Source organism: Solanum stenotomum, chromosome 8 (assembly GCF_019186545.1).
Source record: "Solanum stenotomum isolate F172 chromosome 8, ASM1918654v1, whole genome shotgun sequence".
Classification (NCBI taxonomy): Eukaryota; Viridiplantae; Streptophyta; class Magnoliopsida; order Solanales; family Solanaceae; genus Solanum; species Solanum stenotomum.
Genome location: NC_064289.1, coordinates 55,736,548 through 55,758,853, shown reverse-complemented (window position 1 = coordinate 55,758,853; position 22,306 = coordinate 55,736,548). Strand labels below are relative to the sequence as shown.

The 22,306-nt window shown below is 32.6% G+C and overlaps 3 protein-coding genes across 4 annotated transcripts in view; 1 reads left to right on the top strand and 2 right to left on the bottom strand.

The window, feature by feature from the left end:
* Positions 1-935: 935 nt before the first annotated feature.
* Positions 936-3,776, top strand: LOC125874148 (60S ribosomal protein L10-like). Its single transcript, XM_049554988.1, has 4 exons — positions 936-1,036; positions 2,438-2,939; positions 3,373-3,454; positions 3,543-3,776. The coding sequence occupies exons 1-4, from the start codon at positions 1,027-1,029 to the stop codon at positions 3,609-3,611; spliced, it is 663 nt and encodes a 220-aa protein (XP_049410945.1). The 5' UTR covers positions 936-1,026; the 3' UTR covers positions 3,612-3,776.
* Positions 3,777-4,392: 616 nt separating this feature from the next.
* On the bottom strand, positions 4,393-9,759 carry LOC125874142 (putative B3 domain-containing protein At5g58280). Its single transcript, XM_049554979.1, has 8 exons — positions 9,684-9,759; positions 8,019-8,198; positions 7,429-7,506; positions 7,240-7,335; positions 6,594-6,652; positions 6,359-6,518; positions 5,740-5,946; positions 4,393-4,776 (listed from the first exon to the last, which is right to left on the bottom strand). The coding sequence occupies exons 2-8, from the start codon at positions 8,091-8,093 to the stop codon at positions 4,579-4,581; spliced, it is 873 nt and encodes a 290-aa protein (XP_049410936.1). The 5' UTR covers positions 8,094-8,198; positions 9,684-9,759; the 3' UTR covers positions 4,393-4,578.
* Positions 9,760-11,218: 1,459 nt separating this feature from the next.
* LOC125874173 (cytochrome b-c1 complex subunit 8) overlaps positions 11,219-22,306 on the bottom strand; it is a 91,683-nt gene continuing 80,595 nt past the window's right edge. The window contains exons 2-3 of one of the 2 annotated variants that reach the window (XM_049555017.1): positions 15,409-15,597; positions 11,219-11,530 (exon numbers count right to left, since the gene is read on the bottom strand). In XM_049555017.1, coding sequence (XP_049410974.1) covers positions 11,482-11,530; positions 15,409-15,578 — 219 coding nt within the window. In that variant the 5' untranslated portion in view covers positions 15,579-15,597 and the 3' untranslated portion in view covers positions 11,219-11,481. Of the gene's footprint in view, positions 11,531-15,408; positions 15,686-22,306 lie in introns of those variants that run through there. The other variant, XM_049555016.1, reaches the window with a different exon arrangement.

The window sequence follows — 22,306 nt, the reverse complement described above, 5'->3', positions numbered from 1 at the left end:
TAAAACAATATAATATACTAAGAAGTTGAAGATGAAGAACAACAAGGAGTTAACAATGGTGCAAGAATTATAAAACTCAACAATGGAGAAACAGAGAAACGAAGGAAGATGAGAGAAGGAAGAGTTCTAGAAAGCGTGACTAACCAAAGAAGGAGAAATATTGAAAAGAATAAAAAAAAATTACTTTTTACCTTACCTAAATTGTGTCATATAAGGAATAAAATAAAAATAAATATTATATTAAAAATAAGTAACTTGTAAAAATAAGAAATAATTATGGAAATACAAAAATTTTTTACTTTGGGCAGATTGCATAAAAAATAAAAATAAAAACAAATATTTATTAAAGGCAGTAACGTGTGGAATTAAAAAAGTATCCATAAATGTAGGCACGAATTTCTATAAGGGGGAGAGAGAAAATTTGGAAACTGAATAATTAACTTAAATTGGAAAATTAATTAAATTGTTAAGTTTGTAATTTTGAAACTATATTTGTAATTAAATATAAGTATAGGTATATACGGTTAATTAAAAACTTAAGTTGTATTTTATATTAATTTTTTCTTTTTTATTTGCTATATGTAAAATTTTCTCAAAAAAGTATATGGTTAACGGGTCAAGTTTAGGTTTGAATGCAATCGGCCCACCAACCTTCTACTGACGCATGCCAAGACGTAAGCCCATATAAGGAATTGAAGCTGTTTGTCTACAGATTTGCAATAACTAGGATAAACGAGACAAGTTAATGCATTATAAGTCAGCTTATTCAACGGATTAGAGGGTTGCATATCAAAATCCAACCTTGAATTTTGTGGGCTTGACCAATTCAAATACTAGGTTTGAATGTGGTTAACGGGTCAAGTGCAATCGGCCCACCGACCTTCTACTGATGCATGCCAAGACGTAAGCCCATATAAAGGCGGCCCAATCAATGCATTCACCTATTAAAGAACGTTAAATTAGGGTCTTCTTATAATTTCGTCTTTCTCAAGCCGCCGCCGAACAATTCCACACACAGAATTAGCGATGGGGCGAAGTAAGTTTATTTTCTCCCAATTTTACGTTAATTACTCATATCTTTTCGGTTTTAGCGTATTACTGTTCTTAATTTTTCTAAAAAAACTTGTTAAGATCTAGCTGTTTGTTCATGGCTTCTGTGTTGTTTTACCAATTTTTGCTGAAATGATACATCTGATTTGTGGCCTTTTGCCTTGTGTGATTCGGTACGTAAGTAGATGTAGAGAACTCTGTTTATTGTTTAAGACTAGTTATTGCTGAGCGATTCCAAAGGCTGCAAATGGAGGAGAATGGATATTAGGATTTTTTTTTATAAAAAAGGTTGTGGGAGAGTATCACAACGTGCGGAGTCGAACTCTGACCAATTAAGTTGTTGAAAGTTCAGGTAGGTAGTCAACTAGCTGAATTACTAAGATTCCCCAATATCAGTATTCATATAGAGATTAATTCAGTAGTTGAAGGTTCAGCTAGTCAACTAGCTGAATTAATAAGATTCCTCAATACTAGTATTCATATAGAGATTAAAGATATTAAGAGTACCTTGTTGAAGTATTTGAGTATATAAGTAATGGAGTTTTATGATGTTGCTACATGAGTTCCTGTCTTTTGAGACCAATCACTCGACTCTCTAGTCCCACAAGTGATAAAATTCGGTAGTTTATTCAAGATTATAAAATATGTGGGAGTTGCATGTCGTTTCTACAATTCGTGTCTTTTGATACCAATCACTTTATCTCTGGTTCTACGTGTGATATAATTGGTTGCTTAAAGATGGAATTTTTGCCCTTCAGTTTTATGATGTTGCTACAGATGTATCTTTTTAGGCCAATTATTGATCTCTGGTCCTAGAAATGATAAATTGGTAGTAAGATAGAAAATTTGCCCTCTTTTCCTCACTGTTTCTTGCAAAACGAACCCTTTTCTGCAACCACACTGAAAAACAGCTGAAGTATCCACCTTGTGGAGGATAAACGCGAAAGATAACAGTTTGCCATACTGTTTTTTTATGAAAAAGATTTTTTTTTATTTTTATTTTTTTGTGAATATTTTGATGAATCTATGTAAATGGTGAAGTTGATGATAAAAAATATATCTGAAATATGCACCAAGTTTTGCTGTGTATGAACAGAAACAAGTATGACAAGGTTCACCCCCATTTATTGTTCTTTGTTAGTGATAGCACATTCAAGTTATTCTGCACTACATAGTAGATATAACTTTCTTTATGGATGAGGAGGCTTTTCACTAACTTGCAGATTTATGCTATGGCAATTATTTATATAGCTAGCTTTATTCCTTATTTGCTCTTAACTATAATATGATGCTGCAATTAATTGACCCTTAATTGTGATACTTGTATTTGTGTTCAGTATTGACATCACAAAAGCTTGTCCCTAACTGGGTTGAAATATTTTCTCAGGACCTGCAAGGTGTTACCGCCAGATTAAGAACAAGCCTTACCCAAAATCACGGTTTTGCCGTGGTGTCCCAGATCCAAAGATCAGGATCTACGATGTGGGTATGAAGAGAAAGGGAGTTGATGAATTTCCTTTCTGTGTGCACTTGGTAAGTTGGGAGAAGGAGAATGTTTCAAGTGAGGCACTTGAAGCTGCTCGTATTGCTTGCAACAAGTACATGACCAAGTCTGCTGGAAAGGATGCTTTCCACCTCAGGGTTAGGGTTCACCCATTCCATGTTTTGCGAATTAACAAGATGTTGTCATGTGCTGGGGCTGATAGGCTCCAAACTGGTATGAGAGGAGCTTTTGGTAAGCCGCAGGGAGTCTGTGCCCGTGTTGCTATTGGTCAGGTTTTGCTCTCAGTTCGCTGCAAAGATGGCAATGCTAACCATGCTCAAGAGGCTCTTCGCCGTGCTAAGTTTAAGTTCCCTGGCCGACAAAAGATCATTGTCAGCAGAAAGTGGTATGACTTTTATCTCACTAGTCACCTTTAATTTTAATGTCTCTGTGTTGGTTTTGAGGACTAGATAATTTCCCATACTAAATTATGTTTGGTTATGAAGGATTGGCTTGTCATTGTGCTATTCCTTTGTTATGACAATTATACATTTCTGTAGGTTAATGGTTTTAATAGTCATTGAGTTGGTTTAGGGAGATACATTCTCAACCCATATCACATGTTAGCTATACATTCTCAACTCATATCACATAGTAGCTCAATGTCAGTTATTTGTGTCCCCTGGATATCATCGTTTGGTCTCTTTTTCTAATATCGTTGAAGGGGAGTAATCTCTGGGGGATCTCCTTTCTTCCAAAAACTTGTAGTGCCTAGAACAGGATCTGTTCTATGGGCTTGTACCACTGCATCTCGGTAATGTGCTTGCTTTAATTGCCAGGGGGTTCACTAAGTTCAGCCGTACTGATTATTTGAAGTACAAATCTGAGAATCGTATTGTCCCAGACGGTGTCAACGCCAAGGTTTGTTCCGTAAATAGTCTATTAATATTACAAGCTGCATTATGATAGAATTGTATATAAAATCTTAGTGCTTCTTATGCTTTTGCAGCTTCTTGGCTGCCATGGACGACTTGCTGCACGTCAACCTGGAAGAGCTTTTCTAGAAGCTGCAAACTGAAGTTGCAGAATTTACGAATCTGAACCTTTAGTTTTCTACTTCCGCTGAGTGAAATTTTGTGTCCTAGTTTTGAACCATTACATAAGTTGTTTTACCGCTCTGAATGTTTTACCTTTTCAAAATATAATGATCGACTTTTATTTAAATGATGAGTTTTAATTTTCATTTGCTGTCCTTAGGCGTTCTGCTTCGTTTCTTACCCATGCGAGCTGCATCTTAATTTGTTCCATCATTTGGTTTGATTAATGAATACTGCAGCATACAAAATTTTCCCGACTGTTTTTGGACGGTATCGGTTTCTGTATGGTACAATAGTGTCTGCAAATGAGTTACTGCTATCTTGTATTTCTTCATTGATCAATATAAATAATGAGGCAGTTAGTGACTCATTATTATACAACTAGCCAAGCTCATCTGTGCTGAAAAAACTTGACAAGTTACCTAATATGATGAAAAGCTATGCATAGCAGCAATCTATTGAGCAATGGAAATTATCTTGAATGGTTCCCTGTGAGGAACCGAACTATTTCACTCACATACAATGGGGTTTTGAATGTTAGAAGCCCGGTCAAGAAGTTCTATTAAAGGTCGGTAACCGAAATGCCAATGATTCTTAGTAGTATTTGAAGGACACATTTAGAAAGAAGCACTCATCATGGCAACTTGAAGATCCTTGATATAACATCTTTGAAGATTTCCAAACAAAAAGAACGAATATGCTCTTCCAAAAGTAACAAGCTAAGTTGCTTAAGAGCATTGTTAAGCAAAGTAAAAATGGAGCAACAGAGCTGCAGTTGCATTTCTTCCACTGTCAAGAGTTTCCAAGGCAAGTAGCCTAATTAGCTATTGGCAAATGAGATTTACTGCCAAATATTTTAACATGTCTTGCAAAATTTTCAGTAAACTATGATATGCTTACCCACAACAAAGGGTTTAATTTCTCACATGCCTACAGAATGATGCTTCTTTACTTTCTTCTACTACTGCGTCTCGTGGCTGAAGCCACTACTACAGAGACTTCTTCTTTAGCTATTGTTGGAACTTCTGATTTGTTCTTTCTTTTCTTTGTTTCACTCTTTGGTGTTTCTTCAGCTTCACTCTCTCCTTTTTCTGCACCGGATTTATCCACTTCACTTGAACATTGGGATGCTCGAACAATGTAGACCTATGAACATTATTAATTAAACTAATAAGAACACCTGAATTAACAACAACAACATACCTAGTGATATCCGACAAGTGGGGGCTGGGAAGGGTAGAGTGTACCCCAGAACTTACCCCTACCTCGTAGAGATAGAGAGATTGTTCCCAATAGACCCTAGGCTCAATAAGAATACTTGAAATAAATACCTCAAATCACTTAGAAGAATACCACCACTATTAGGGGTCGTTTGGTGTGAGGGATAAGAATCTATAGTCCTAGGATAAAATTTTGGTGTCTTGTTTGGCATTATATCATAGTGATGGGATAAGTTATCCCATATACAGGGTGGGATAAGTTATCCCAAGATAACTAATTCCAGGATAATTAATCCTTGGATACTGGTTCCCAACCANGGGAAGGGTAGAGTGTACCCCAGAACTTACCCCTACCTCGTAGAGATAGAGAGATTGTTCCCAATAGACCCTAGGCTCAATAAGAATACTTGAAATAAATACCTCAAATCACTTAGAAGAATACCACCACTATTAGGGGTCGTTTGGTGTGAGGGATAAGAATCTATAGTCCTGGGATAAAATTTTGGTGTCTTGTTTGGTATTATACCATAGTGGTTGGACAAGTTATCCGAAGATAACTAATTCCAGGATAATTAATCCTTGGATATTGGTTCCCAACCAAACGACCCCTTATAGCATTAAACAGTGTTACATGGAACAACTCTACCATATCAAATTGAGCAATTGTTATTTAAGGACTGAAAATGTGTCATCGATTTAAAATGGTTTAAAAGATTAATTTCAGTTAAGAAAAAGAAGAACGATTGAGGGAACGGGTAGTCTGGACTGGCGAAGAAGGAATTGAAGCTGTTTGTCTACAGATTTGCAATAACTAGGATAAACGAGACAAGTTAATGCATTATAAGTCAGCTTATTCAACGGATTAGAGGGTTGCATATCAAAATCCAACCTTGAATTTTGTGGGCTCGACCAATTCAAATACTAGAGCATCCCCATCATCCAGCTTATGATCAAGTGCAAATGCTCTCCATCCTCCACTTAGTCCAGTTCTTTTGCCGATAAAGAGAGCTTCATACTCTATACCTTCTTCATCCACTAGCAGAACATCTACAGTAGATTTGGGAAGATGGTCTTGACAAAATCTAGTAGGAAGTCCCTGATATCATTGCAAGACAGGCCATAATGAGTGTAGCATAAAAAGAGTTTTTTTTTTGTTCGCATAGTATATAGCAAACACAAGCTCAGCTGACAAGTAAGCACTCTAACATTGACAGTGCACATCTAGACACCACATTTGGTCTCAACTTACAACTAAACACTCCAACTCGTCCACATTGTGTCTTGTGGACGCCCGATGCTGATGTGACACACAAATTTTGGAGGTAATAGATCATTTTGTAAGTTGGAGCGTTCAGTTGACATAGTGGAGATGAGTTGAGGTGTCAAGATGTGCATACTCAAAATTAGACTATTTACTTGCCATTTGAGGCCAAGTTTGAGTGTTTGTTTGTGTATTGCTTCTTTCATTCTTCCCTTAACTCCAGTAGCTGAAGCCAATGGCAACTTACCAACCAGAAACAACTGTATACATGGGATCGAACCATAGTCTTGAGAAAAAATGGATTATCCGACTGCAGATTACTATGGAGCTTTTCTGCACACTTTAAAGCTTGTACTTTCTCTTCATACGAAGCAACTTTCACTTCTTCCAATGGTCTCGCTAGATAACTGCCAGTCCAAAGCAATTATTCCAGAGTTTGGACAGAAGAAAATGGTATCAAAATTCAAATTAAACCATCTCACCTTGCCCATGAAGAGCTAAATTTTGATCTCTTCCGTAAAGATGGAAGCTCTATATCAATCTGAGGTGATAATTGATAAGTAACTAAGTGAAGAAATAAACAACTGATAACCAGAGGAAAAAACTTACAAACAGTGGACATACCAAGAGATTTCACCAAAAATATTTATCAAGATTATGTATGAAGAGTTGTTTGCATCATGGAGTGCATTATAAACTCTGTGATGATTATAGAATACTTAGTTTTCTCTAGATCTTATATTCTTCCTGCTTGTTAATTAGTAAGGTCAGCCTAGCCCCTTGCTTGTACTCTTCTCTTTGAGGTTTGCTTTTATTTTATTGATATATAAAAAAATAAACTAGCCCTAGGCACCTCGCCTAGCGGATTCAATTAAAGAAAAAAAAGGAGAGTAATAAACTTTGATCTCTAGCTACAACAAACTATACTATGAGACATCAGAGGTTTTCAATTAATATTAGTCTTGATGCTCCTTTCAGATTCACCAAAGTGTTAAAAAAAGGATATGAATATACCATAATAAAACCTATGTAGATTTCATAATGATTCTCTTTATTCTGAAGCATGTGTCATTCATGCTGTGGTGTCCAGTATGTACTATGTACTGAAAGAAAAGCATGAAGTCTTACTTCATCACGGTATGTTGGAACAGGATTCCTTGCCCGTGCAGACCTTCTTGGCTCCGACATGTAAACATCGTTTGCTTTTTGTCTAACTCGGCGTAGCTATGCATGATAAGAAAACAATATCAGTTCATGCATGCTTACATAAGAACCGCAGTATTTCTTTATAGGAATGAAATGATCATAACATGTCACCTCGGTTTTATAGTCGGACTTCTTCTCCGACTTTGAAATATCAGAAAGGTTTTTAGAAATATTCAAAATCCCCAGATCCTTCAAAAAAGAAGGGAACATAATAAGAGATAGAGAAAGCAATCTTACAATTCCTACAAAATGTCATTGGCAGGTTATTGCTTCATTGTGAACTCTGTAACATATTTCTTTTACTACAATTAGAGGCCTGGTTATGTTTTATACAACCAAAAGGTAGAGTTTATTCATACATACAACTTTTCTCCAAAAGTTTTTTCATAATAAGTATCCATATATACAACTTTCCTCCATAATTGTTTTCAAAAACTTAAAAAGTACCAAATCCAAATGCCACCTAATGTTAGTACTAATAGATTGTTCACATGCAAGCCTTCAATCACTTAATTTCTCTTTCAAAGAAGCATCCAAAAGCTATGTTGTTCGGCTTTTCAAAAATGTCGATTGGTGCATGTTGGATCCTCCAAAAGTAGTGCATTTTTAGAAGATCCAACACGGATGCAACAACAATTTTGTTGAGTCTAAAAGTACCAGCAAAAGAACTAAAAGATATTGTGCCTTAACGAAGTTACTACCTCAAATCGTTTCTTATTGTCCAGAACCCTTTGCCTACGGACCTCCTCGTAACTGTTGGTTTTGTCATTTGCCATTGACTACAATACTAAAAAGACCTCCTTGATCAGGAAAAGGAAAGGGTGTTTATTGTAATGCACTTCAGAGCTAAAATGTGAAGCAAACACCAAATGTTCTTTCACCTGCAAATCATATTTAGTAGGTCACATGCTAATTGCATTGAGATAACCAGTCATAGGAAAACAGTTGTCGCCAATTTGAAGATAAGTTAGTCTAATGTTTAGAACTTCTACTATTTACAAATACCACAACAACATACCCAGGGTAATCCCATAAGTGGGGTTTGGGGAGGGTCGAGTGTATGCAAACCTTGCCCTATCTCGTAGAGATATAGTGGTCGTTTCCAATAGAAAAACAGGAAGGTCAAATATCTGTCGATTTTTGATCTACGACATCTCAAGAATACATTCAAACTTTTCTCCAAGAATGTTCTACATTGATAACACCCTTAAACTACCAACACATTCCTAAACTAATGGCTTTGCAGTGTGGTACTATATAAATTCCCAAAGATTGAGTAATCTTGAGCTCTAGTTTAACATAAAATCCATGTACCTCCATAATTGATAAAAATGAAGCATCTAACTACAACTAATCCTCAGCTACAAACTAATTGGGATCGGCTATATGAATCTTGTTCCATTTGAACACATTTCATTCCATTACTCAAAATTTTTGTTTCAAGACGAATAATAGTCTTCTAACACAAAAGTTCTGTAGGTCATATCAGAAAGCAACAAAATCACGAATGGATTATACCGAAAAGTTTAAATGACTTCTTTATTACCAAATGGTCAAAATAAAACAAGAGAAGAACTCAAATAACCCTGCAGTTTTCATCAACAAATGCTGCAAAAACAAACACCAAATAGAACTACAAGTTAATAACAGTCATTTCCTCTATAGACCACTCTTGTACTCCACATGAAGAAACCAATCGATCAATTATGCCTCAATTCCAAAATAGTTGGGGTTTGAATGCATCATAATTCATAAGTGACTATTAGTATTATTTTAGATATCAACTTTTTCATTCTAACTTTCCCCGTGACATGCTTAAAACTACATAATTAAAGAAACATTTCGGTGCATTATACACATTTTTAGTTTAAAAACCACAAAATTCAAAAGTCATATTTACGTCTTAAAACTCCACTTCAAGTCAAAACCAGACAAACAAATTGAAACGAAGGGAGTAGCAATCAACATTCCCTACATAAAAGTACCAATCAAAGTCTTTCAACTTTAAAAGACCAATAATGTAATACCAGTACGAAGAAAAAACCTAGTAGCAATCCATAAAAGTACCAATCTTTCGAATAAGAAATCCACTGCCCTCATCAAAGTTTGCAACTTTCCCAAGATTAGATTAAAGATTTAAGTTATAGATACTCATCAGATTACTAAATTAATACTTAAATCAAAAGATTTACCTATAATTACCTCAAAAAATTATTAACAGTACAATGATAAAGTCAGGAGAAAAAAGGGCAATTAAAGAACACCAAAAAAAAATAGTACATAAAACAAGAAAAAAAAAAACAGAGAACAAAATAGTCAAAACTCAAATGATAAAAATGAAATTTTGAGAGCAAAAAAATTCAAACCTGAGGTGAAAATGCAGGTAGAAGAGAAAGAGAGGATGAAATTTGAGAGCTTTTTTTGAAATTTGAAAGGTAGAGAGGGAAAACAGTATATGCGCCTCTACAGCTTTGGGTTTTGTGCACACACAAAAAAGGGTTTATTGATACCATATGGGGTGTTTGGTACGCGGAATAAATTATCCTCAGATTATAGTGGCGAGATTATAACTTTTGGATTAATGTATCTCATGTGGGAGATGAGATGAAATAATTCCAAGCCAGATGAAATAAGTTGAAATATCCCGTATTTGATTGACAGTATTTTTTTGGGATAAATTTATAATGTCAGTCAAATGTATAAATTTTATCATAAGCTTAATATTTCACTTTATCTTGCATAACGATCCCTTAATGTCACGTATTAGTCAAACTATAGTTTGTTCCAATTGAAAACAATAATAGTCGAACCTCATGTATGTTCCAATATTCCCATACTATAGCTTGTTCGGATTTTGCTGAAGTTGTTTTTGTTTTAGGCATTTTGATAAGTTAATGATATGAAATATGTCACTTCTTTTAGTTCTACGTATCAATCTCAAGTGGAACAAGACTAATGTTTTCCAACTTATTAAGTCTAATGCGTACATATTTTAAGTAGTTAACTTATCTATATAATGAACGCTTGAAAACACATATAAAAACTTTTTTAATTTTTGAGTAATAAATATCTAATACAAACATTGAATCATGTATTCAGATGTCAAATCGAAATAGATCACAATTTGATTAGCTAAATAAATGATAAATTTTAGAGTTAGTTGATGTAAGAGATTATGTTATGGGTCCAAAATACAAAACTTATAAATTCAGAAATTATATGACAAGCATAAGTTGTACTTGTATATTATATCAATAAAAATACTTTAGAATATGTGAAAAAGTCATAATTAAAGAAAGAATTTGTTTCTCTTCATCAAGGCAATTGTAAAGTTTCCTTGTTTATGCATGATCTAGAAAAGTCAAATTTCATTGAGCTATTTTACAATTCTTGATAACTTGTTACTGTGCATCAACTTTATATCTCAAAAACTATAAATCTATATTAAACGGATAAAAAAAATGGTTTAACTTTTAGCTATGCTTCATAAATCTTATTAATTTGAAATAATAGTTGGAGAGCAGGAGTGAAGATAAAGCGAAAGAGGAAAGGTGTTTTCCCATTCGATTGATTCGAGAATCCGCGTACCGCCACGGGAGAGCATTATAATATGTTGAAACTTTTGTGCATTGTAATATTTGTTTGGCCATGGTAACATTCAATATAATCATCCTTTTCTGGGGTCATATTAAAGTGATCTAGTAAAATTAAAATATAAACTTACAAATTAAGATTTAAGAGAAATCTTTGTGCAAATATAAATATTCGCGAGACTCCATCAGACTCGTAAAGGTGGTTGAGTTGATGTAGCAAGGGATATCGGGAGAACAAGGATCGATTCCCCCCGCCAACTCTTAATCAAGCCAAAATAACACATGACAATTGAATGAAAACTGTTCATTTATGCAATCACAATGGGATCTTTTAACAGCAAGTCAATGAAATGTATAACAAATTATTTTATCAGACTATTTCTGAATAAGATTTTGGATGCACAAGACTTTCAAAAGACCCTAACAGAGATTTAATTGTTATTTATAGGGGCCATACAAGTAAATATCTTCAAAATGAGAAATTCGAAAAAAGCAACAATAGTAGCTTATTTCCTGTTGAAAACTGCAAAATGGAATAGAGATCTTCAACAGACAGATGAAGAACACATCTTTAGTATCTGTGTTCTAACTTCTCCTTTTCCAGGAAGTGCTGCACATACCTGCATGAATAAAGAATGTGGGGAATGATCATACATGCATTGTTATCAACTAAGCCAACCTCAAGACGAGCATTCATTGATTCAAAGCATCGCTCCATCTCAATTGAAAAAGCTAATAATGTTTCAAGAACAAATCTAGTTCTGCTTCCGTGTTGCTTTTGTATTGTTCTTTATTTTGACCTTTTTTGTGTCTGATTCCACATAATCTTTTTCAAGATCGTTTTGATGTTTTGAAAAAACAGGGCTCAGATTTCCTTTGTTTTCTATATCTGAATCACACTCTCTTTGACTTATATACACACACAAACACAGGTGTGTGTTAATTATATCGACCACTGGAATATGCATTTTCAGCACCTAAACTTGTCAAAAGAATTCATTGCATCTTGTAATTGATGAGGTTGAAACAAATTTATTCAGCCAACTATCCAAACTAAAAAGAGAACCTCCGGGAAAGCCCTAACCGAGAGAAAGGACGTCTTTCTATTTGGGAATTTGAAAATGATTGACACCACTCCACCAATTATATATATTATGCAACTTATCTCTTTCAAATTTAAACATGGTCAGATTATTTTTTTTAATTACCAACTCACCATTATTTATTGTTCTCTTCCATTATGCTTATATAATCCACAAGGCAAACTAAATATGTAAGTTCTGTAACCAGACAAATATCATAAAAATGGCATAGATGAAGTATTTGAACTAAAAGGTTTCAGCAATCAGCTCCGTCAAGTTTGCAAATAGTTAGAAGACAAACTAAAAGAGTTTAATGCATACTGAAACTAACACTAGCATACATGACAAAAATCAATTTAAAGAGCCTTAACAAGAAAGTAATCCCTTTACTTGTCCAGTATTGATTTGTCACATCCCTTGGGAGCAATAAATAGAAGACAATTATACCATATCACCCATTGAATATAATAAATTCAATGCATTGGGAAATGACTATAGGTAATAACAAGGGTGAAAAAAATTAGGAACTAAAGGGTGAACTTCTTGATTTTCTAATCTGTAAAAGTGGATATCTTCTTTTTGATGACCAAGTAAAAGTGGATATCCATTTTTAGTATAGTGAACAAATAAAAGTGGACGGAGGAAGTACTTTTTCCATCCACCTTTACTTGTCCACTACACTAAAAACAGTTGTCCAACAATACTTGTCCCATTTTGAAAACCAAGAGATAATTTACCCTTTTGTGTCTATTTTACCCTTGCTATTAAATATTAATTCAATATCTAATACATTTTCCAAAGCATTAAATTGTATATATTCAAAGGGTAATATAGTAACATTACCCCTACTATTTATTGTTTCTTAAGGTGTGTCAAGTCAATAGTGGACAACTATCGTTGGACAAGGGGAGTATTGATCAACATGACTAATATTAAGGAATTTTGAAAATACTGTAAAATTAGCTTTTGGGCCCAACTCATACCCAAAAGGTAGCTCAAAGGGAGGAGAATTACCCAATTTTAATGTCATAGATTAGATTTCATATATGAGCTACTACATACTATTTAAAAAAATCACTTTATTTGAAATTCTTAGAGTTGGAGTTAAAGATGGAGTTGTGTTGGTTATGGTTTTTGCTGAGATAATATTTGGTTGTTTGAATGTAATTTTCCTATAAAAAAACTGAACTATAAATAGGCTTAATTTTTATTAAAACAAATTACAGTAAATTTGAAAAAGAAAAATATAATGAAAGTGAGAAAAGTGATGAGGGTTTTTTGGATGTTTCCTAATTCTTAGACATATTCATGGCCACACTTATTTTCAAATAAAGTGAGAAAGCAAACTTTAAAGAGTTACAAAGAACTTCAGGACATAACAAGTTTTCTTGAATTAGACAAATTACCCAAGGATCCTTCGGTCGTTGGCAATTACTATATCTCCAACTTTAGCAGCATAGGCATTGTTCCATGATTATGAAGATTGAAGAGTGCACACAAGGAAACCAATATAATACCAATGCAATAAAATCTCTCAAATCCTAATTTGATTACTATTGTATGTTATTATGATTCTTGGATCCATAAATCACCTATATTCACGTCACTAGGCTCTACTTGGGTCAAAGTCCCAAAATAAAACAACCAATCAACAACGCCTCAATATTAAATTAGATCGGGTCAGCTATATGAATGTCCCCGAGGAATCTACTGTTTCAGCTTCAAACTCAATGGATAAGGGTCTATCCTACCTATGCCAATTGAACCATGAGCAATAGATCACCCATATTAACCATTAGGCTCTATTTAGGAGAATATCACATACCAAAACAATCACAACCACACCTCAATACTAAATTAGTTAGGGTAAGCTATATAAATCCCCTACATCCATTCTTTCACTACCGAGGAATCCAATGTTTCAGCTTCCAAATTTGACGGATAGTATGCCACCGACCATTTCCAATTGCACCAAAAGCCTTGTATCCATAAATCCCCTATATCCATTTCCGCTCTAAGGGTCAGATCTAAAGGGAAAAAACAATCAATTAACTACATTTCAATACTTAATTAGCTTGAATTGGTTATACAAAGTTTCTATATCCATTTCTCTAGCAGGGTCCTAGCCCAAAAGAGAAAAATCCCCTATGTCGATTTCTCTACTCGATAATACGCCTTACTTTGCCAATTGAACCAAAGCCATGTACCCTTAAATCCCCCATGCCCATTTTGCTATAATCATGTCAGAGATCCAGAAGAAAAAATCAATTAACCAAGCCTCGATATTAAATTAGCTCGAATTGGTTATACAATATCTCTATATCCATTTCTCTGTTCCGGTCCTATCCCAAGAAAGTGAAATGCCCTATATCAATTTCTCTACTCAATAATATACCTCTATCTTTTCCAATTGAACCAAAGCACTGTACCCATATATCCTCCATATCTATTTCGCTCTAATGAGGTCAGCAATCAATAAAAAAAGTAATTAATTAACCACACCTCAATATTAAATTAGTTAGAATTGGTTATACAAATTCTCTATATCCATGTCCCTATTTGGGTCCTAGCATAAAAGAGTGAAATCCTCTATATCGATCTCTATACACAACAATATGCCCCCTAGCTTTGCCAATTGAACCAAAACCATGTACCCTTAAATCCACTATATCCATTTCCACTCTGATCAGGTCAGATCTTGAGCAAAAGAACAATCAATTAACTACGCCTCAATCGAATCAGATATACAAATTCTCTATATCCATTTCTCTATTCAGGTTCTAGCCCAAAAGAGTGAAATCCCCTATTGCAATAAAGCCCTGCACCCACAAATCCCCTATACACATTTCGCTCTAACCAGGTCTGATCTCGAGAAAAATTAACCAATTACCTACACCTCAACACTAAATTAGTTACAGTAAGCTATATAAATCCCCCAATATCCATTTTTTTACTACAGAGAAATCCACTATTTCAGCTTCCAAATTTGATGGATAAATACCTCCTACCTTTGCCAATTGAACCAAATTCCCATACCCCATAAATTCCCTATACACATTTCACTCAAATCAGGTCAGATATCGAGAAAAAAACAATCAATTAACTATACCTCAATACTTAATTAGCTATACAAATTCTCTATATCCATTTCTCGATTCAGGTCCTATCCCAGAAGAACAAAATTCCATATTGAACGAAAATATTGTACCCGAAAATTCCCTATGCTCATTTTGCTCTAATCAGATTATAAATCGAGAAAAAAACAATCAATTACCTAAGCTTCAACCTAAATCAGCTTAAATCGACTATACAAATCCTTTACATCCATTTCTCTCCATACAGGTCCTAGCCGAAAGGGAAAAACAAGTGAATTACATGAAAAAACAACAGCGAAAACACAATAAATAAGTACTTACGAGTAGGTTCCGACGAGTGGACCAAGCAAGAGAGTAGCGCTGATCCAATTTTCAGACACTTTGTGATGGATCTTACCAGGAAGATCCTTCCATAAACCAGGCATAATTTTCTGTTGAAATGGAGATATAGCGTATACAACAGCCTTCAGCTTCACCGGTTGCTTCCCCATCTTCGTTCACTGCGAATTCGTGATTTGCTTCGATCCTTCTTTCTCCGTTGAACTAATCTAGGGATTGTTGATTTGAGATTTGGAGAAGAAAAAGGAATTCGTATTTTGGTAAAGAGCACTTTGGTGAAATATGGTTTGGGCTTCTGGGCTTGCCTTTTCCATCTTGAATAGTGGGCTGCTAAAACCCAAACTTTAATATTTAGCCATTGTTTAGGGATGGCAATGGGGCCGTGTAGGGCGGGGGCGGTGCGGGTTAAGATTAGCCCGCAAAATTTTTAATCCGTCCCGCATAACAATTTTTTTCATTTTCAACCCGTCCTGCATAATTTTTTTAATATCTTCTTTTTCTAGTTATGTTTCATACTAAAAATAAAATTCATAAAAATAAATTCATTTTTTCATTAAGTTGTATTAATTTAATAGGATATTGACTTAAAATTTTATGTTTTAGAGGTCAATTGGGAAACATGTAAGAAATTGTATTATTTTTTATTGAACCATTTTCATTTATTATTTTGAATATTTTAGTAGCTTTAATGAAATTATCTTAATAAATAATGCACTATCACTCTTATAACATGTAAGACGTTAAAATTAAGTTTGAACCCACATAAAATCACATATAGCCGCAACTCGCCCCGTCCCACATTAATTTTTAAAAAACCCATTTCAACTTGCCCCGCATCCGACCTGCGCCCACACAACCTTAAATCCGCCCCGCCCCACATTAATTTTTAAAAAATCCACTTCAACCCACCCTGCATTCGACCCGATCCACACAACCTTAAACCCACCCCGCATCCGCCCCGCCCCATTGTCATCCCTTTTTTTTTTAATACAAGAACAAAATTTGGTTAACCAAATGTCTAGCTAAATTATGAAAAATTCCAACATAGTAGTTGTTGTTTAACCTCCCTTTATATGTGAAGAGGAGAGATACAGAAGCTCGATGAGAAGGTGTGAGAGATAAGTTATGCTGAGATTTAGGAGATGTAAATGTGAGTCGAAGAAATATTGGGGAGAAATGATTAGTCATAATTCAGTTTATTGAGGATATGATGATCGCAAATTGGAATAGTAGATTAATAGAAATTTGAGCATCGTATCGTTGTCCAGTGGGATAGGTTTCTCCATTTCTTAGGGCTTAGTGGTGAAGTTCACACTTAGATATTAAAAAATATATATATACATGAAATGGGTTGGTCTTGATGGTTGCATAGTGCTTTGAATACATCAATCTTCTTCTTTTTTTCCCTTTGTGTATTGAAATATTTTTTGCAATGTTATAGTGTTAAAGTGGTTTTTGACGGTTTTTTATGGTGTAAAGGGTGGTGTGTTCATCTTAATGTATATATTTGTGTATGTAATATGTATATCAATGTACTTTATTTATATTACATTATTTCATGATCCACGAGTAATATGCATATGATATATAAGTGATATGCATGTGATATACATGTAATATACAAGTCGTGTGCATAAGATTGTTCTTCTTCGAATCCAAAAACTTATCATATAGAAAATAGATTAAAAAAATATCTCTCTTTCTAATAGTTGCTCCAAAATTAGAAAAAATGGATCAATTAAACAAATTGAACATTATTAACGGAAATTGGTACCCAGGAAAATGTATAAATAACTCTTACACATTCAAATAAGTAACTAACTCCAGGGGTGGAGGTGAGTGGTGGGTTTGGGGTTCGAACGAACCCAATTTTATATTTGTATTAGAAAAATTAAATAAGTATATATATATATATAGCAACTTTCACATATAGCAAACATAAAAATCATATTTGTATGTTATATCTATAGTTTGCATAATTGCGTTCCATAACAAATTTTATGTTTGCTATTTAGCTTTTGATTTGTATAATTCGCTATACATCAAATTTTATATAAATTGTTCGGTTTTGTATAAATTCATTTATACATTATAATGTGTATAATAAGATCTGTATTTATATAATTATAAGTGGATAGAACGAAAATATATGTATTTGTATTTGTATATACACTTTTCTCTCAATTTATACAAACACACACATTTTATACATTGTATATCGAATGGGTATTTGTACATCGAAAATGGCTAATTTTATACCGAATCAGATGACAAAAAAATAGGATGTTTACTGCGAATTACAAATAAAATAAATTATGGCTATAACATTTAATTTGAATTAATAATTTATTATTTCATACAATTTTTCCTATATATATATATATATATATTCTGTTCCAATGAAAATTCTTCCTTCTATTCTGGTAATATTAGAAATTTCAAGAATTTTTCTATTATGGTATCTATTGAATATACTTTATCTAATGGAATTTCTTCCATATTCTAAAGAAGATCTAGGATTGCTAGAACTTCCTATCTCTTGGGATTTATATATATATATTAACTTGTGAACTCTCAAATAAAATTGATTGATGACTTAGTGGTAAGTATGAGGCCATGAAATGTTTTCTCATGCTAGAGTTGTGAAACCCCAAAACAAAATTGACGGATGACTAAGAAAGGGGCCATGAAAATATTTTCCCATGCTAGAGTTGTGAGTTCAAACATCACTATTGTTAAAAGTTTTTCTTTAGTTTTCCTTCTCTAATTAAATTTAGAATCCCAAACTCTTAATCTTGGTTTCGCCTTTTGAGTCTACTTCACCAGTCACATTTGATGTCACTCAAGAATTGATATCATTTTATATTTTTAAAAATGATTAAGTCTTGCGTTTTTATATTTTATAATAAGATAATTTATAGTCGTAAATATTTAGACTTATAATTTTAGGTAATATATTTTGTTTTATTTCTTAAACTGTATATCTAGTTAATTATTATATTGTTTGATAGCTGGTTAGAGTTATACAAATATTATTAAGGTGTAAATTAGAGGTGATGTTATAATATGTGTATTATTTTGTGCAACTGTTAATTATGCATGGATTAATTATTCATGTAGTATTAGTTATTATACTTTTTAGCTCGCATAAAATAATACATAAATTATTGCATGACTTGTATTGTTATATATGTTTTAGTCATGTGGATTTATAAGCTATCAACCAAACGTCATATTAATTTTATACATAAAAAAATACTCATTTCCAATCTACCTATCAAATATCATATACTCCATCTATCCACTTTTAATTGTTGCATTTTTTGAAAGTCAATTTGATTAGTTTTCATAGTTAAATTAGATTGAATTAATTTGATATTTTAAACAAAAAATTTAAATATTTAAAAATTATACGAAAGTACTATAAATTTCAGTTTTTTGCATATCAATATGATGAAAAAATACATCATAAAATATTAATTAATATTTTTATAATTTAACTCTAAAAAAAATTATGACAAATAAAAGTAGACGGAGGGAGGACATCATAATTTATCCAGCCTCCTAAACGACATAATTAGGTCTAAAAGATAGTGAAGTTATCTAAAAGGATTTTTGAACCATATATTAATGCCAGTCAAATATTGCAACTCTTGTCTCCCTATACCCTACCCCTATATATACCCTAACCCAAAGTTTATTTCATTAATTATTACTTAGCATGCACAAGGGTTATGTTTTAGACAAATTATTCCTAAAATAATTCTATGGGCATAATAATAAGAACGTGGTGCAACTACAGGAAGTGATCATTCCTTTGATTTTTATTTATAATTCTTTTTCATATTTGATGGTTAAAATTAAGGTAGAATCTAGAATATCGAAATGGATTCATAAAAAAAGTTCGGTAAAAATAAGAAAAACAAAGTATCCCATCCCTGTTATTATTCCAAACTTACTTTCTATAATATTTGTCTAGATTATATAAATGAGTTAGGCCTACTTTTAAGGGTGGTTTGATACAAAACAAGGCAATCTTATTACAATTATAATCCCACCTTCTGATAGATAATTCCAAGATTTTATTATAAATTTTACCTCGATATTAATTGATTAATAATATATCTACTGCCATCTATTCGAAAAATTCAATCATAATTTTATACTGAAATAACCCACCTAATTTTTATAACCAAACGATTGCTTAGAGTGTTAAATATTCTTATCAACATTCTGTTAATTCATGAACTTTTATTTCATACAAGAAACCTCTATAAAATAATATACTTCCTCAGTCTTAGAAATCTATGTGATTTTTTTTTCGTTTTCTGAGAGCGAGTTTAACAAATTTAAAGTGAAATGGGAAATGTTAAAAATTACAATTTATATATTAAAAAAGATGAAAATGTTACATAAATTGAAACAAGGAGAGTATCCATACACAATTTGCAAACAAAGGGTATTTTTCATGTCAATCTTTTTATATTGTCCATTTGATATTCACATTAAAATTTGATTAATTTAGATTCATGCCCACCGCATAAAGCCTTCACTTTCAACTAAAGATTTTTTCATATCCAAAACTCAAACTCATCAACTTCACTACATTCTTTGACGATTTACATCAATTTTTGTGGAGGAAAGTAAATGCAAGTATTATAAATTACTAGTAGAATATTACTGTGCAAACTGCAAACTCAACATTGTACTAGTACTACTTTTAGTTCGAGTTTTGTTTTTCAGTTAAACAAAGGAACCTTTAGGTTTTAATAGAAACAACCAATTGTGAATAGAATATAGAGGAAAAGGACAAATATATCCCCAAATTTTTGTAAATGATATGTAGATACATTTCGTCACACTTTTGGGATATTGGTAACCTTGTCGTTCAAAACTAGAGCATATATTCCTTCACTCTAACGGAAGACTAAATAGAAATACGTGACACAATCTTATCCGTCAATTCAATATTTAATAAATGTCATATTTGTGGATAAAATTATGACACGTGTATGTCCATTAGTATAAATGATATATATGCTCTAGCTTTTAATTAGACGGCAGGGGCATCAATGTCCTAAAGACATGACGAATAATATTTGCGTATCATTTACGATAATTCAGAGGTATATTACTATGCAAAATGCAAACTCAACATTGTACTAGTACTACTTTTAGTTAGAGTTTTGTTTTTCAGTCAAACAAAGGAACCTTTAGGTTTTAATGGAAACAGCCAATTGTGAATAGAATATATGACATGAGCAGACAGATATAACAATTCAACTTTTCAACAGAGAGACAGGTTATGCTAGAAATTCAAAAGTATAATCATTTGACTTAGTAAAATATCTTATGATAAAGTTTATATAGTGAATAGTAATTATGCAGCTTTTTTTACTGATCAAATACTCCGTGCAGCTAAAAGAATCTCAAACGTACAATTCAATTTTATTTTTTAAAAATAAATTAATATTATAGTTTTACATGAAGTTGTTGGAATGGACATGATACGGTAGATAATAAATATCATATCGATATCGATAATAAATATCTCATGCCGTTATCTCTTTAAGGACATCGTGTGAATTTTGTAGACTCAATTTTTCTGTTCTTTCATCTTGTTTTAGTGTTTAGTGTTTATATTTTATTGAATTAAAATTTCGGATAACAAGTACAAACTTAATTATTTAAACATTGGAACTTTGACTACTCTAACGATTATTGAGTACAATATCTTGAAAATTGGTGTGATATAATATATTGAAAACTTCGAATCGATAATATTAATTTACAGTTTTAAAAATACTAAATCATTATCATACTAAATTAATTCAGAATGGTTCGATATTTAAAATTTGAATTTGATATTTTGTGGTACTGTAAATCGGTAGCCATAGTAATTTGATCAACTTCAACTTACATGTACTCATATAATAAAGAATTATGACTTCATTTTTTCAAGAAACATCTCGATTCATCAACAAAGCTTAATTGGATTAACTTTATATCCCTTAACTAGTTCATGACTCAACATAAATTGTGGTTAATTAGTCTCCCAGGCACAAAGGCTGATTGAGTCTTGTCAACCAAGGTATCCATTACATTTCGCAACCTATTTGTAATAATCTTGGAGATAAGCTTGTACACTATGTATCAACAAGAGATAGGTCTAAATTCCTTAATAGATGAAGGATTTTTAACCTCGGAAATAAGAGTTACATCTCTATAATTAATGGATTTGTATAGTCAGTGACGTACGCAAAATTTCTTTTAAGTGGTGTCGATATATAATAATAAATAAATAATTGATATGATAACACTGTATTAATAAATTATTTAAAGTGTACTAACAACTTCCTAGATGACTTAGTTTTAACTTTGTAACTTATTATTGTGTTGAGTTTCATTTCGAACAAGTGACTAAATTACTAAAATACTACACAAACTATATTCTAGTTCAACCGGTCCATTTTATTCGAATTTAATTAGGAATTGAAGGTTGGAGGTTCGAATCCCAACAAAATTTAACTTTTATTCAATAAAATTTTACAAGAAAAGCTAAAATCAAACAAAAAATTCCTCCTAATGAGGTTCAAACCCGGGAAGCTAGGACAGTTAAGGCACTCTAGCCACAAGCCAAGCAACACATTTGTTTAAGGAGTGTCATTTATATTAAACTAGATATGGGACCCCGTGCCAGCACGGGGCCTAATATATGTTACTATTTCTGTTTTAATTTATGTGGTACATATGAAATTTGAAGTTAATCAATTTTTTAGTATGTTTTTATATATTTTAAGTTGCTAATTATTTGTATTTAGAGTATGTTTTACGTAAATATATTAGAAATCACAATAATTAACAAGTTAATATAAAAAAA

Bases quoted from the DNA above. Each gene is read 5' to 3' on its own strand.
- LOC125874148 (XM_049554988.1), top strand. The intron at 2,940-3,372 runs GTATGACTTTTA...TTTAATTGCCAG, and splicing joins ATCATTGTCAGCAGAAAGTG to GGGGTTCACTAAGTTCAGCC. The intron at 3,455-3,542 runs GTTTGTTCCGTA...ATGCTTTTGCAG, and splicing joins CAGACGGTGTCAACGCCAAG to CTTCTTGGCTGCCATGGACG.
- LOC125874142 (XM_049554979.1), bottom strand. From the start codon at position 8,093: ATGGCAAATGACAAAACCAACAGTTACGAGGAGGTCCGTAGGCAAAGG. The intron at 6,519-6,593 runs GTGAGATGGTTT...TTGGACTGGCAG, and splicing joins TTTAGCTCTTCATGGGCAAG to TTATCTAGCGAGACCATTGG. The intron at 5,947-6,358 runs GTAAGTTGCCAT...CAATGATATCAG, and splicing joins TATACAGTTGTTTCTGGTTG to GGACTTCCTACTAGATTTTG.